We start from the raw sequence: 17,376 nt of genomic DNA on the forward strand, positions 1-17,376 counted from the left end.
CTCCACCTGTGGGGCACCTGGGTGACTCAGTCAGTTGGCTCTTGGATTCAGCTCAGGTCATGATCTCGGGGTCCTGGAATCGAGCCCTGCGTCAGGATCCCCACTCAGCTGGGAGTCGGCTCGAAGAATTCTGTCTCTCCTTCTCCCTCTGCCCCTCCCCCCGGCTTGCACTCTCTCTCTAAAATAAATTAATTAAAAGAAAAAAGAAAATGCCCCCTCCGTTTGATAGCAGTTTTATTAACCTAATTCTTCAGTATAGCTTCTAAGACCTAATATTCATATGTAGATTCTGTAAATCAGGAATTTTAAGACTTTATTTAGGAAAAATATTCAGGTTGATTTCTGGGGTATTGAGAACAATTTGATAGTTACCTACTTGTGTTACAGATGAGCTTACGGTCCTCCTACTATGCTGCCATCTTAGCTCCCCCCTGGAAAAATATTCAGATCTGAATGGAGAACATTTGATTCAAAAGTGATCTGAATGGAGAATTCAAGTTTATAAGGACAAAAGTGTTTCCGGTGATATGATCTGTGCCTCCTCAATCACAATGTTCTCTCTTTCATCTCTATGCGCCTGCAATTTGATATAATACCTACTAAGTACAAGGCATTCAACACAAAGGAATTTAAAGTTGTGAATTACTATCTTCAAACAGGAGATAAATGTCTCTATTTCCAAACTACTGGCAAAGGCTCTGAGGAAAAGATCTTTGATGATTCTCCGAGGGAGGGAAATAAAGCAACTCAGTATAAAAAGCAAAGTGTTAGGTTTAGTATGCCCCCGGTTTCAGAGCATAAGAAACTTGGAGTTGGGAAACAGATATATCTGGGCTGAATGTCAGCTCTTTCCCCTTCACACACTGGCTGTGTAATCTTGGGCAAGTTACTCACCTTCTCTGAAACTGTTTCTCTGTCTGTAAAGTGGAATTAAAAATCTGTAGCCACAGAGGCTCATTAGCATTAAATGAGGTGATGCGTTTGAAAGTTCTAGTTCAGTCCCTGACAAAGTAGACAATCAGGAAATGTTAAGAGATAATGAGAATAACTTTGCAATGGTATACCATAAGGCCGGCAGCTTTTCCTGTCGAAGTGAAGCATTTTCTGTGTGAAAAGAATGTTTCCCCAGGAAGATAAGATGTTATGATTTAACCCGCAGCTTTTGTCAGTTTGGCAAAGGTTAAACTTACAAAAAAAAAAAAAAAAAACCCACAGAAATTTCTAATTCATTATAAGTCAGCCTATCACGTCTTCAAAGCCATTCTGTTATGAATTTAAACTAGTATTGCAGAGTTAAATGAAATTTCACTTCTGGCTTGTTCTGCTCCTCCAGATAGATTCATTATATAGTTTAACATCAGGGAAGAGTTTGGGTAAACCATTTTTTAAGGTTTTTATCCAGATTTTTAAATCTGACATTGATTGAACTTGAATAGCTACTGACTTTACTCCACTTGATCTCTCACTTTTCATGATCGTCACATTAACTTTATCCATAAAAATACATACAGGAGTAGACCATTATGATTCAGCATTCCTAGAAAAAATTGTTCCATTCCCCAGCTAGGGGGGAAAATTTTCTTTGCAAATGCAGCATATATGTGTGTATGTGTCTCTGTTTAAGAAACTAGTATCAGAATATAAGATCATATAGCATTAGCCTCTTACTTTCCTGTCATTGGTGCACCACACAATTTGGTTAGATACAGAAAACTGATGTCTTGTTTAAATCTACTTTAGCAGTCGAAGTGAAAGGAAATCACATCCTCAAACTTGAGGAAGAGTGCTCTGTAGATTGTGAAAAATCCCTCAATGATCCCATTTTGTACACAGTCTCCTGTCCAATGTTTAATCCCATCTTCAAAGGTAATTGCCGAGGTTAAAAATAAAGGATTTGAGGAAAGTGGAAAAGCCACTTGGTCTGTTGTCTCCCAGATGCATTAAAAATATCGCCTCCATAAGGTATCCTGAAGAAGCATCCAAATTATAGGGCTGAGGAGAGCCACTATTGAAAAATACTGTACTGTATCTTCATGTGGTGTTTAAGACTAACTACTACCCCCATTTTTTTCAGAATCATTTCAGAGGATCAGCTAAAAATGCTATTAACTAGAAGAGACTCCATCTGCCAAAGTGTATTAAAGTGACGTACCATTAATGCTAGTTCAACCTAAAAAAAAAAAAAAATCATCCTGTAATGAAATGCTTTGTATAAACACAGGAAAGCTAGGAAACTCACAGTTCTCTACAAAATTAGCCAGTATTTGAGACCAGTGATGGCGTGATACAGAAATGGTAATTTGATTCCCTGTAATGGCTTAGTAATGGCCCCTTACTACTTATCCATAGATGTGTTGGCTTGTGAAAATGTCTCACAGACCTAGAAATAAATGACCTTTCTCCAAAATGAAGGGAGGATTTTGAAGAAGCAAGTGTGCTTAAAAGGAAGGGAAATGTATTTTCCTTGCCCACTTCCCAACATTTCTCCCTAACAAATAAAAACATAGAGATGAACACACCTTATACACAAATGCACTCACGGGCATGCGCACTCACGGGCACGTGCACACGCGCGCGCACACACACACACACACACACACACACACTTAGTACTGAAGGTGTGTCTATAAAAAACATTTTTAAAAGTGAATTTGTCTTTTTCAAAATGGGAGCAGCAAACACTGAACCCAGTCCACTAACATATTTGGGGTAGTCCTAATCTCCTTCCATGGGTGTCTTTAGTTCAGAGGAAAAGATTAGATATTGACATGAGTACAAATGAGGACCCGAATGAGATGAAAGTGTCTGCAATACTTTACTGGCTTCTGAAACTCGATAATAAAGCACCATCAGGATTTGCAGAGGTCAAATTGGGAGAAAATAAAAGCTAGCGTACTCTCCTGATGATTTATAATTTGACCAAATTCACTGCCTTTATCTGATCAAATTATGAGAGCCCCACTTAGAGGCATCAATCATTGTGAAGTTCCTATGTGAAGAACGTGATGGAGAGTATTTTCTCTTAACCACACATGAAAGTCAGAAATAAGAGGGAGTCTTCTTTAGGAGCAGAGACTTTCTGATCCGAGGAGCAGAGACTTTCTGACCCGAGGATCTTAATGTCTCCGTTTTCAAATCAGAGATGGCTCTACACATAGACAGGATCATCGTCCAGAAAATACTAGGTGCTTTAACACCTTGGACTTGCTTCCCCACTGCCCGGCTTGTCTCCATCTTTCCTCCTGCCTGCCTTGAAATTTTCTTCTTTCGGTAGGCACCTGGTCTCTATAAGTTTGCTATTAAATATGCTGCCTGGGAGAATTTTCTGACGTTTGCTTTAAGTGGAGATTTGTTCATCAGGTTATCTAGCTGACGCTTGTGTCTCTGATACAATAAGTTATATTTCATAGTTAAATTTCAAAGAAGAAAGAGAAGATATATATGAAATTGTTATCATTTGACTTTCATCATTATCACTGGACTTTCTTACAGTTGTGTTCAGATATCCCTATTATCTGGCTTTACTTTATATTTCTATACTGTTTTCTACTGTTCCCTTTCATGTTCCATTGATTGGCCTTTTGACTCTGCCCTGTATGAGCCTCACACTTTTCCACACCTGTGACTTTGTTCATGCCTTTTCTGAAGCCCTCACAAATGTCACATCCTTGATAATTTGTCCATTGGTAGATGGGATCCCTTGAGACAAGCTGTACACAGCAAAGACTTTAGTTCCAAGGAGCTTTTGAGTGGTTCTCGAATTATAATGTGCATAAAAATCACCTGGAGTGCTTGCCAATGATGGAGATTTTGTGGCTCAACCTCAAAGATTCTGATTTAGTAGTTCTATGAAATCCCAGAATGTGCACTGTTAATCACCAGGTGACTCCAACTCCAATGCAGGTGATTCTGGGGCCTCTTTAAGAAACACTGTTCTAAAAACATCTCTCCTCTGTTTTTAAAATTTCTGGCAAAAAGCTTCCCAGAAAACATTTTTTTTTTTCAAAGCACAAATGTCATCAAAATTGTTATTAAGTCCCAGAAATTCCATTCTAGAAACATTCGAATACAGGCATTTTTACCCTCTGCCTTCCTAGCCGGACTGAAAGTATTTAGTTGGAACACAGCTAAATATGGGTTAATGACATTGCCATTAATCACTTTTTGAGAAAATGTAGGCATCCCGAGAACATGCTGTAATTTTCATCACTTTTATACTGCCGCTGCCAGCTCTGGAGTTAAAGAGTAACAAAACAACTATTTATGAAAAGGGCAGGTTTAAGATGAAAATTATTATTTTGCAAAAGTGAGGAAACAGTATCAGAGCCTGCGAACTGTGCTCTTCCAACTGGAGAATCCTGTGTTTGTAATAAATTCCTTTTGCTCTGGATGAGTTCTGCATTTTCAATGAGGTTAACTTGGCAACATTCTAGTTGATTTTAATAAAAATAGCTGCTTTGAGGACAGGGAGCTGAGGTTGCCAAATTTACAGCTGCCTTGCACAATTACTCTTACACCACCTTCAGGGTTACTTAGAACCAGTAAGCAAATTAAGTGTATCGATTGCAATTTTGTTGGACTAACAACCCCCCCTCCTTTTTTTTTAAGGAATAAACTTGATTCCTTTCAGTATGTGTCTGTTCAGAGTGATCTCTTTTCTTTTCAGCCATAACACAAAGACAACATCATGGCTGGATCCACGACTTGCGAAAAAGGCTAAACCTCCAGAAGAGTGCAAAGAGAATGGTAGGTCATTAAGTTTCTATGATGTTTCTGCATTGCGCTTTGAGCATGTTTGTGTTTCTTAAAGGAGGGTCTCACCTCAAGAAGCAGTCATGTGGTTGAGACAGTTTGAAAGATGTAATATTTAATGCTCAGCTAAGAGAGAGAATTAACACAGCTTTTCAGCAGTGCCATGTGGTTTTCCTTTCTCTCTCTGAGGAGACGGTCCCGGATATTACATCTCTGTCATCTCTGTTGGTTCTCTGTGACTCCTGGCCTGACTTTCCACCACCTTCTAAGCACTTTTTGTTTGCAATGTGTCTCTCTGAGGACTCTGATCCTTTCACTGGAATCGAACATGATGTATAGAGAAACACTATTGTGGAACTATAGATAATAGTGATTTTTGTGTTTAAAGGCATGGCATTCTGCTAGTTATTAAGGAATCTGTGGTATAAAGGTCTGTCCATAGGGCTACTTTGCTTTAATCAACTATTTGAATTAAATAACCAATTGCACGAATATCCTGGGTTATCCATAGTATTTTGTAGTTTCCAATGTAATGATATTAACTTGCTTAGAAATAGACCGTTTTCACGTATGGGAAGAATGTTTTTGAGCAGTTTTGAGAGTTAGATGAGTGTAAACCTTGCTTTGAAATTAGTAAATTATATGGATGAAGTCTGTTAAGAGATGACACTTGTAATTTTTAAAGATAGTGAGTTTAATGTGAAAAGTGCAGTTAAAATTTAGCTAAAATGATAAATAGCATACTCTCCTTGTGATTTATTATTTGACCACAATCCAGCCTTTATCTCCTCAAGCTTCTAGAGTCCTGTTCACAGGCATCTATCATTGAGAAGCTCTTAAAGGTGGAGAAAGTGATGAGGAGAGTTTCAACTTTTAAAACAGCTTTTGAAACATCAACTTTTTAAAAAGTCTCTAATTCTGAAAGTCCTTTGATTTTAGCAATAGTTCTGGATTTCCCAGATAATATTTTGATAACATTGTTTGTTTCCATAAGATAACTGTTCACAAGCTAGTTATACACTGGGTTAAATTAAAAATTACAGTGTACCATTTATATGTACATTAAATATCCAGTTTTTAATCACTATCTATATTAAATTTTATATTCATAGCTGTATCTGTCTGCCTTCTGTATAATAGCGTGACCTCATGTGGTTGAATCCCATAAAATTATTATTGTGACCTGAACTTTTGAGCACCATTAGGTTATATATTTCATTGACACCAATAAGACGTGTGCTGCAGATTGTAATCTGTTATAAATTAAAGTGGCCTGATCCGCTGTGTACGGAAGTTATAATTTACTTTTGCCACAGATGTAAAACCTTAGTATATCCTAATTAAAATGAAGTTAACGATTTGCAGTGCTATGACATATTGAACTTCTCAGCCGTCTTATTCTTTTCATTAGAAAAAGCTATTAAAATCAAATTTTGAAACTCTGGCAGAGATGTAGGCATAAGACATTGCATGATCTTAATATTCCAGTGTTCGCAGTGTTTCCCACATCTGCACTTGTCTGTCTTCTCGGGATAGTAGGGGCCTGAACTATGATGCTAGTGCCTGCGAAGGACATGTCACTGAAAAAAACAAGCCCTGGAACACAGTCTTGTAGTTCAGAATGACTTCTAACCAGTCAATTACTATTTGTCTTCATTTTCTACAAAATAAATCGCTCTTAGATTTTATTCCATATGTTATTGGAATGTTTTACAATGGAAAATAACATCTAGTTAGTCAGAATACTATTATTCCAGACATATATTTTGAGTTTCCTGGCCAAGAAAATTGCTTTCAGGTAATACTGTGACTTCTGTTTTATTTTTCTTTAAAACATAGGTTAAAACTGCATGTGTAATCGTTGGATGTTAATGGATTGCTGTTGAGCTCGCCAATTAAGTCAGGCTTCTTTATACATTCTGCTCAGGCCAAACAAAGTAGAGTAATTTTCTGAATGCTGGAATGTGTGTAAAATGTGTATAAAAAACTATAGAGGCTCAAGATGATAAGATCTTTCTCCAGCAAACATTTATCCTCTTCATGCCAGGGAGATAGAGTGGAGGCTAATTCTTTAATCCAATCTGGAGTTGAGCCAATAGGTGGTTGGGTTGAGTTTTGGTAAGACCCTGTTTATCTCTGGTTTGTTTCTGTTATAGGATGTTTGCCGAGGGTTTTCAACTAACACCCCATTTGTAGGTCAGCAAGCATCTTCTATAATAGGTCAGGTCACGTATATTTTAGGTTTTTTGGGTCATCCAGTCTCTTTGTAACTCCTTACTATGCAAAAGCAGGCAGAATCAATATGTAACTAAAGGGCATGGTTGTATTTTGATAAAGCTTTGTTTAAGAACAGAGAATTTGAGTTTCGTATACTTTCGGAAATCGAATATCAAAATACTACTCTTTTGATTTTTTTTTTTTTGCAACCATTTAAAAGTATATAAATTGTTCTTCATTTCTGGACCATACAGAAAATAGAAGCAGGCTGGATTTGGTCCACAGGACAAACCCAGGCCCAGTGTGTTCATGTGGGGCCTTCCTCTTGGCAGGTCTTGAATGCCAATATTTTAAAAATATTTTTTCTTCTTAGTATTGCAAGACTGACAAAAATCTGTGGTGCATTTCAGGGGTTTTAGCTTAGCTTTTGCCTCTAGACCTTGCAGCTTCTGAATCTGACAAATGTCATCATGGGATAATGGGTTGTGTGTTTAAGATCTCTCAAGTCTATATTTTTTCACTCCAGTCCCTCAAGACTCCTCTACTTTCTGCTGGCTCCAGCAGTGGCCTTCTACCTGGGCCAAGTCTGGGTTTTTCCCACAGCCCACAATCAATAAAATCAGCTGCAAATTCTTCCCTCACCTCTCCAGGGTTTTCTCCTCTTTGGAATCCTAGACCTGTGGTTTCAGGGGTGCTCTGATCCCTTTAAGCTGCTCATTTTTTTACATTTTGTATAGATTTTCTGTGTGTTCTCATGGCTTATAAGCTTCTCATTCCATCCGACCTGGAAGCAAAAGTTTTATGCAGTACTTTTAAAAAACATTTTAGACCTTATTGGGTTGCATACCATGAATTCTTGATTATTATCATAATTAATATTTTAATCTCTCAAAATGGAATTCCATGATGTGTATGCGTGCATACTATTATGAATGTACATAGTTACATGTGGATGCAGATGCAGATGTGGACACATGTTGTAAATGTGGGTGCTCGTACTTCTGTTAACATTGGCAGGATAAGTTAATTCCTTGGTCAACTATAAAAAGAAGCTGAGTAAAAGAGAGATGGAAGGGAGGGATCAACTGATTTAAATTATTCTTGGGTTACAGAAAAAACTAGCAGATGTTTTCTTATTATTATCAAGGGGGACATGGGAACACAGACAGCTCCACACAAATACATATTAAACAACCATCTATTGACACCAAAGCAACCATTTTCATTTCTTACCTGAAGGATAATACTGCTACTAAACATAAAAGCATACTTCCTTCTCTCACAATACACTTGAAAATACTGAAGTTACTACATTCTGCGCATTTGTCATCGCTCTGCATTTTAGAGTTTTAGCACCAGTCTACATCACAGAAAAAAGTCTCCACCTACTACTGGATTCTAATATTAGTATTTGGGGGAGTGCCATTTAGCAAGCCAAGATAGTCTTTTACAAAAGGCCACAGAAATCGCAGTTAACTATTACACAGTGTGGATGCGAGATCCATGAACTGTGTATAAAACATCATCATATTTGTCTTTGGCCCTCAGAATCAATACCACGGTGTTTCTCTTTAGACATTTCTAATAACAAACATCCCAGGGGTGACACATCCCCCAAGAATCACTGAGCTAGGGTTAACATCAAAAGTGATTCTCAGGGGGCGCCTCGGTGGTTAGGTCATTAAGTGTCTGCCTTCCACTCCAGTTGTGATCCCAGAGTCCTGGGATCGAGCCCCGCATCGGGCTCCCTGCTCCGCGGGAGGCCTGCTTCTCCCTCTCCCACTCCCCCTGCTTGTGTTCCCTCTCTCGCTGTGTCTCTCTGTCAAATAAATAAATAAATAAGATCTTAAAAAAAAAAAATGGTTCTCAGGTCATGATCTCATGAGTCATTAGATCGAGCCCCACATGGGGCTCTGTGCTCAGGAAGGGAGGAGTCTGCTTGAGATTTTCTCCCTCTGCCCACTCGCTCACACTCTCTTTCTCACATAAATAAGTCTTTTTAAGAAATGCTTCAAGCCTTGTAGGACCGTTCTTTTCTTAAAGTTGAAATGTAATTAAATTATCACATTCAGGAGAGGAAATTGTGTGAAATTTGGAGTCATGGAAAGCTCTAATCCAAACACAAATCTGTGGGTTCTTGGGCTGGGTGCTTAATTTCTGAGAGCCTAGGTTTTCTTACCTGTAAAATGGGAAGCATATCTGTTTCATGCAGATTTAGTTTCAAATATAAGAGGGACAGTGATGGAGGCGCCACAGGCTCTCAATAATTGCTCCTTTCTTTTCCTTCCTGTGTGTTCTGAGCCAACAAATAGCCTCATAGAAGACAAAGGGAGGAATTCAGAATAGTTGGCCTACCTTAAGGGACTTGAATTATTCTAGAGTGTCCTGGAGAGATGGAAATGAACAAACCCATGTAGGCTAAAATTATCCGCCTACCTAATTCCAACCTAATATTGATAGATTGGAGGTTGTCCCCCTCCATTCTGTTACAGTGACTCTAAATTCTCACGAAGTTGTAATCACAGCTGTGCGAACTAGGTGGATTCATTTCTATATTCTATGTCTTTGAGTTATAAGGGAGTTTTATCATGTTACTGTAAAAAAAATAAATCGCATAATCTTAACCTGTTTACCTACATGAGAACTGCATTTCCATTGACATTTAGTTAAAGTTTTGAACTGTTACTTTATCTTTAAGAAAAAAATGGTGCCCAAAATGCACATAAATGAAGACAGCATAAGCTATGTTTTGTAATATTTATTAAGTGGATTTTTTTTTTTTTTCAAGAGGAGGAGGTTTGCCTTTTTAAAATAATAGAAAACATTAATTAGTTTTAGGTCATTTCTTTTTTTTTTTAATTCTTTTTCAAGTTTTTATTTAAGTTCCAGTTAGTTAATATACAGTGTAATATTAGTATCAACTGTACAATATCGTGATTCATCACTTACATACAACACCCAGTGCTCATCACAACTGCCCTCCTTAATCCCCATCACCCATTTAACCCATTCCCCACCTCCCCCCAACACCTCGCCTCCAGCAACCCTCAGTTTGTTCTCTATAGTTACGAGTCTGTTCTCTGGTTTGTCACTCTCTACTTTTTTTTATCCCCCTGTTCATTTGTTTTGTTTCTTAAATTCCACATATGAGTGAAATCGTATGGTATTTGTCTTTCTCTGTCTGACTTATTTCACTTAGCATTATACTCTCTAGCTCCATCCACGTTGTTGCAAATGGCAAGATTTCATTCTTTTTTACGGCTGATATATTCCGTTTTATGTAAATGTACATTCACCAGTCAATGGACATTTGGGCTCTTTCTGTAATTTGGCTATTGTTGATAATGCTGCCATAAACATCAGGGCGTGTCCCTTTCAATCAGTATTTTTGTATTCTTTGGGTAAATACCTAGGAGTGCAATTGCTGGATCATAGTGTAGCTCTACTTTTAACTTTTTGAGGAACCTCCATGCTGTTTTCGACAGTGTCTACACCCCAGTTTGCATTCCCACCAATAAATATAACCAAATTAATTTTACCTTTGAATATTTGTTTTCCTAATCTAATAAACCTGCTAAGATTGTTTGTAAAGCACCTTGAAATTTTTCCACTAGGAAGAATTCAGTAAAACAGACTCTAGGGGCACCTGGGTGGCTTAGTTGGTCAAGTGTCTGCCTTCGGCTCTGGTCAAAGACCCCCAATGTTAACACCTTACATAAATATACTACTATATAAAAATCAGGAAATTGACATTGGTACAATCCACAGAATTTATTTCACCAATTATACAAGTACTGATGTGTGTGTGTGTGTGTGTGTGTATTTTCATGCAATTATATCACATATGTAGTCACATGTGACCATGGCCACAATCAAGAGGGTTTCCCTTTCTCTGCATCCTCGCCAACATCTGTTGTTTCCTGTGTTGTTAAATTTAGCCATTCTGACAGGTGTGAGGTGATATCTCATTGTAGTTTTGATTTGTATTTCCCTAATGATGAGTGATGTTGAGCATCTTTTCATGTGTCTGTTAGCCATCTGGATGTAGTTTTAGGTAATTTCTTAAGTGAATTTCTTAACTGCCACACAGATTAGGAAATGCATACTTTTATTTTCATAGTTCACATTCTGTTCCTAGAGTGCGTAGTTTCTTTCTTTTTAGAATAGAGGCTTTGACCTATTGTCTCATTAAATTTGTATTGATAATTAGGGATCCTAATTTCTCAAGAATAAATATGGCCAAATTAATTACACATTTGAATATTTGTTTTCCTAATCTAATAAACCCGCTAGGATTGTTTGTAAAGCACCTTGACATTTTTCCACTAGGAAGAATTCAGTAAAACAGACTCTAGGGGCACCTGGGTGGCTTAGTCGGTCATGTGTCTGCCTTCGGCTCTGGTCATGACCTTGCGGTCCTGTCCCTTGTCCCCTGCTCAGCGGAGAGTCTGCTTCTCCCTCTCCTTCTGCCCCTTCCCCCCCACTCATGCGCTCACATGCTCTCTCTCTCTCTCTCAAATAAATGAATAAAATCTTAAAAAAAAAAAGACTCTAAAGATACTAACTATTCAGGTACTAAAACTTTAAAATTGAAAAGTCATTGATATATTGAACTCCTATCTTTAAATATTATGAACAAACTAATTTGGATGCTATTTTGTTTCTATGCTGATATTTAGGGTGTTTTATTTAAAAAATTAAGGAAATTTAAAATATCTTAATAGAAATTGTTCTTATTTTGCTAACTGGTAATTATTCATATTAGTCATGATTTTTTATAGCAGCACTTTGAGGTATGCTTCATCCAATGATATAGTACCCTTTCCAGTATTTTCAGCTTAGGAGTACTACGAAATACCAACACTTTAGGAATATAAATCTTTTGTGGAGGAAATAATAAAATCAAACCCAAATAAATCATATATGATGGATATTCCACTGCTTTGCCCCAATACCAAATTCTGCTGTTTATGGCTGGCATCTTTTCTAACTGGTCCCAGTCTACTCTGACTGGTTAGTGTCCAGACCATAGAAATTGTTAAATATTTTGAATATCATTTTTTGCACTAATTATTTATGTATTTCTCTCTTCTACCTGCAATCTTTATCATGGCTATAAAATAGTACCTATGTAAGGATTTTAAAATTCTGTCCTTTTATTCTTGATTGCTCAAGTGTTTTTTATGTTTAGGAATGAGTTATGTCTTGTCTTCACTGCTCAATGCATACAAGTTTGAAGGTAATATTGATATCATCAAATCTGCTTGTTCTGTATAGCAGCAAGATAATTTCAAAATATTTCAAATACGACTTTTCAAAATTTTTTATTTTGAAATATTTATAAATTCACAGGAAATTACAAAAGAGGGAACAGGGAGGGCCCAAACACCCCTAACAAAGACCCCCAATATTCACATCTTACGTAAATATAATACTATATAAAAATCAGGAAACTGACATTGGTACAATCCACAGAATTTATTTCACCAGTTATACAAGTACTGGTGTGTGTGTGTGTGTGTGTGTGTGTGTGTGTATTTTCATGCAATTATATCACATATGTAGTTACATGTGACCATGGCCACAATCCAGTCATAACTCTTCCATCCCACATGACTCTCTCATGCTACTGCTTTATGTCCATATCCATCCGCTCTCACTGCACAATTCCTAACCCTTAACAACCACTAATCTGTTCTCCATGTCAACTTATTTGTTATTTCAAAAATATTCTATAAATGGAATTATACAGTATATAAAACTTTTGAGATTGACTTTTTTCACTCAACTTAATTACACTGAAACCCATTCAAGTGTGTGTATCAATAGTTTGCTACTTTTTATGTACCACTGTTCAAGCATTTATCCATTGAAGGACATCGAGGTTGATTCCAGCTTTTAGTTAATATGAAAAAAGCTGCCACAAACATTTATATACAGGTTTTTACATTAACACAGTTCTCTTATCCGGAATAAAAGCTCAGGAATGTAATTACTAGGTTTTTGGGAAAGTACATTTTTAGTTTTAGAATAAACAGCCAAACTATTTTCCAGAGTGGCTATATTCTTTTATTTCCCACCAGCAATGAACCAGTTTCTCTACATCCTTGCCAATATTTGGTGTTAGGACTTTTTATATTTTAGTCATTCTGATAGGTGTGTAATGATATTGCATTAGTTTTAATTTGTATTTCCCTAATGGCTAATGATATTGAACATCTTTTCATGTGATTATTTGTCATCTGTGTATCCTGCTTGGTAGCAAGTCTGATAATATCTTTTGCCCAATTTTTATTAGATTATTTTTTTAATTTAGTTTTGAGAGTTATTTCTATATTCTATATATATTAAGTCCCTTTATCAGATATGTTGTTTACAAACATTGTTTCCCAGTGTGTAATTTTTATTTTCATCCTCTTAACAGGGTCTTTTTCAGAGAAAATGTTTTTAATTTTGATGAAGTCAAATTTATCAGTTCTATCAATTTATCAAATTTATGAATTTTTCCTTTTGTGAAACATGCTTTCAGTATCAAGTCTAAGAACTCTTCACCCAGCCCTAGATGCCAAAGATTTTCTCATGTTTTTTTCCTAAATTGTATACTTCAACATTTGACCTGTAAGTCTGTGATCTATTTTGAAATAATTTTTGTATAAGGTGTAAGATCTAGGTTGAGGTTTTTAAATTATTATTATTAGTATAGCCTATGGACATCCACTTACCCCAGTGCCTTTTGGTGAAAAGGCTATCCTTCCTCCACTGAATTGTGTGTGCAACTTTGCCATAAATCATTTGGGTTCCATTGATCTATGTGTCTATCTCTGCACCAGAACCATCCTGTCTAGATTACTGTAGCTATATCCTAAGCCTTAATATTGAGTAGACTGATATTCCCTACCTTATTTTTAAAAATATATAGATAGAAAGAAACTTTAGTTAATCAGGAAAATATAACAATCCTAAATTCATATGCATCTGATAACATACCTTCAAGTTATAGATAAAGAAAAAAATTACAAATCTGAAAAGAGAATTTGAAAAATTCATGGAGTGTATTACTTCATATCCCTCTCATTACTAAATATCTTAAACAGAAAAAAATAAGAAGAAAGATTTGAATAACAGAAATAGTAATCTTGATTCAAAAGCCACATATAGATACCACACTTAGGTGGAAAATACAATTCTCAAGCACACAAAGTACTTTACAAACATTGAGTACATGGTAGTCTGTAGAGCAAGTCTCAACAAATTTCAAGGTTGACATTCCTATATTACAGAAAAAAAAGATAACTAAAATACTGCCCATGCTTGGAAATATAAAAACACATTTTAACATGTGTTTTTTTTCAAATTTATTGAGATATAATTGATATATTAAATTGTGTAAGTTTAAGATATACAGCATGATCATTTGATACACATAATATATTATGAAATGACTAACACAATAAGCTTAGTTAATATATCCAACAACTCACATAATTACCTTATGTGGGGGGTGTGGGGATAAGAACATTTAAGATTTACTCTCTTAGCAACCTTCAAGTATAATTTATAGTACTATTAACTATAATCACCATGCTGTACATTATATCTCCAGAGCTAATTCATCTTATAACTGGAAGTTTGTACCTTTTGACCAACATCTCCCCATTTCCTCCATTCCTTAGCCTTCCATTCTATTTTGTTTCGATGAGTTTGTGGGAGAGGGAGTTTTAGATTTCATATATGAGATCATATAGTATTTCTCTCTAACTTATGCATAATGCCCTCAGGGTCTATCCATGTTGTCACAAATGGCAGAATTTCCTTCTTATAGCTGAAAAATATGCCATTGTGTATGTACATTACATTTTCTTTATCCATTCATCCATTGATGGACACGTAGATTGTTTCCATTTGTTGGCTATTTTGAGTAAAGCTGCAAGGAAGATGGGAGTTCAGATACCTTGTCCAGTAGTGATTCAGTTTACTTCAGATATATGGCCAAAAGTAGAATTGCTGGATCATATGGTAGTTCTATTTTTAATTTTTTGAGGAGCCTCCATATGTTTTTCATAGTGGCTGTACCAATTTATATCCCTAGCAACAGTGCCCAAAGGTTCTCTTTTTTCTACATCTTTCCAACACTTGATATCTTGTATATTTTTGGTAGTAGCCATTCTAACAGGTATGAGATGTACATCCTTGTGGTTCAGATACATTTCCTTATGATTAGTGATGTAGAGCACCTTTTCATGTACCTGTTAGGCATTTGTATGTCATCTTTGGAAAAATGTCTACTCAAATCCTCTGTCCATTTTTTAACTGAATTTTGTTTCTTTTCTTTTTTTACTTTTGAGTTGTATGAGTTCCTTATACATTTTGGATTTTAACTCCTTTTCGGATAAATGGTTTGAAATACTTTTTGCCTATTCTATAGATTGCCTTTTTAAATTTTTGGTTATTGTTTCTTTTGCTATTTAGAAGCTTTTCAGTTTGGTGTAGTCCCATTTATTTATATTTTATTTTATTACTTTTGTTTTGGTGTCAAATCCAAAAAATCATTGCCAAGATCAATGTCAAGAAGCTTTTTCCTATGTTTTCTTCTAGTGATTTTTGGTTTCAGATCCTACCTTTAAGTCTTTAACCCATCTCAAGTTAATTTTTGTGAGTGGTTTGATCTAAGCATTATATTTCATTTTTATGCATATGAATATCCACGTGTCTCAACATAACTTATTGAGGAAACTATATATCCCCCATTAAGGATTCCTAGCCCTCTTGTTAAATGTTAGTTGACTGTCAGTGCATGGGTTTATTTCTGGATGCTTGATTTTATCCCATTTGTCTGTGTGTCTCTTTTTATGCCAATACCACAGCATTTTGATTACTTTAGCTTTGTAATATAGTTTGAAATCAGTAAATATGATGCCTTGACTTTGTTTTTCTCTCTGGATTGCTTTTGCTATTCAGGGTCTTTATGATTTCATATGAATTTTAGGATTGTATTTTTATTATGTGAAAAATGCCATTGGAATTTTCATAGCAATTACACTGAGTCTATAGGTAGCTTTGGGTAGCATGGACATTTTCACAATACTAGCTCTTCTAATACATAAATACAGGATATGTTTCCATTTATATGTGTCTTCGTCAGTTTTTTCATAAAGTTTTATATTTTCAGCATACAGAACTTGATCTCCTTAGATTTATTCTTTAGAATTTATTTTTGATTCTATCGTAAATGAGATTGTTTTCTTTACTTCTTTTTCAGATAATTCATTGTTATTCTGTATCCTACAACTTTATAGAATTGTTGGTTACTTCTGATAATATTTTGGTATAGTCTTTAGGATTTTCTATATATAAAACTATATCATCCTCAAACAGAGACAATTTTACTTCTTTTCTGATTTGAATGCCTTTCATTTATTTTTTTTTTTTTCCTAATTTCTCTGGCTAGGACTTCTATTACTACGTTAAATGAAGTTAAATGAATAAATTAATCATTAAATGAATGGACACCCTTGTCTTATTCTTGATCTTAGAGGAAAGATATTCAGCCTTTCATCATTGAGTAGCTGTGCACTTGTCAATATTGTTTTTATTATGTTGAGGTACATTTCTTCTATGCCCAAATTGTTGAGACTTTTTATCATGAAAGAATGTTGAATTTTTTCAATTTTGGGGCATCTATTGAGATGATCATATGATTTTTCTCTTTCATTTCGTTAATATGTTGTGTCATATATACTGATTTACATATGTTGAAGCATTTTTGCATCCCAGTGGTAAATTTCACTTGGTCAGAGTGTACGATTTTTTAATGTGCTGTTGAGTTCAATTTGCTAATATTTGATTGAGAAAGTTTATATCTGTATTTATCAGGGATGTTGTTAATTTTCTTTTCTTGTCCTTGTCTGCTTTTGGTATCAGGATAATGCTGGCCTCATAAAATGACTTTGGGAGTATTCCCTCCTTCAGTTTTTTGGAAGAGTTGCAGAAGGATTGGCATTAATTTTTCTTTAAATGTTTGGTAGAATTCACCAGTGAAGCCCTCTGGTCCTGGGCTTTTCTTTGTTAAAAAGTCTTTTTTTATGAAAATTACAGTATTTTTATGATTATTTATTGAATTATTTCTGGGGCATCTAGGGGGGAAAAAGCCCATACCATCTTCTTGGGACCAGTCTAAATACTACCTTTGATACTAAATGATAACAATACTTTAAAGTTTATTTTACCATACACTTTCTTTTCCATCTACCAACACTCTGTGAGGTAGGTAGAGATTTTGAACTCCTACTTTTTCAGTTAATGATGCATAAACTGAAATAAAGCATTCCAAAGATTTTAAGGGCCTTGTCCAATAAATGTGAATTTAAAAATGAGGCTGAATCCAGGCCACCCAAGTTTAAAATAGAT

The 17,376-nt window shown here is 35.6% G+C and overlaps 1 protein-coding gene across 3 annotated transcripts in view; it reads left to right on the forward strand.

Annotated features, from left to right (window-relative positions):
• The window catches only part of MAGI2 (membrane associated guanylate kinase, WW and PDZ domain containing 2), a 1,320,571-nt gene that overhangs the window by 883,979 nt on the left and 419,216 nt on the right, over positions 1–17,376 (forward strand). For all 3 annotated transcript variants that reach the window (XM_032401138.1, XM_032401137.1, XM_032401139.1), the window contains exon 6: positions 4,667–4,746. In XM_032401138.1, the coding sequence (XP_032257029.1) occupies positions 4,667–4,746 (80 nt within the window). The remainder of the gene's footprint in view (positions 1–4,666; positions 4,747–17,376) is intronic.

This window comes from Phoca vitulina, unplaced genomic scaffold, assembly GCF_004348235.1.
Source record: "Phoca vitulina isolate PV1807 unplaced genomic scaffold, GSC_HSeal_1.0 scaffold4, whole genome shotgun sequence".
NCBI classification, from domain to species: Eukaryota; Metazoa; Chordata; class Mammalia; order Carnivora; family Phocidae; genus Phoca; species Phoca vitulina.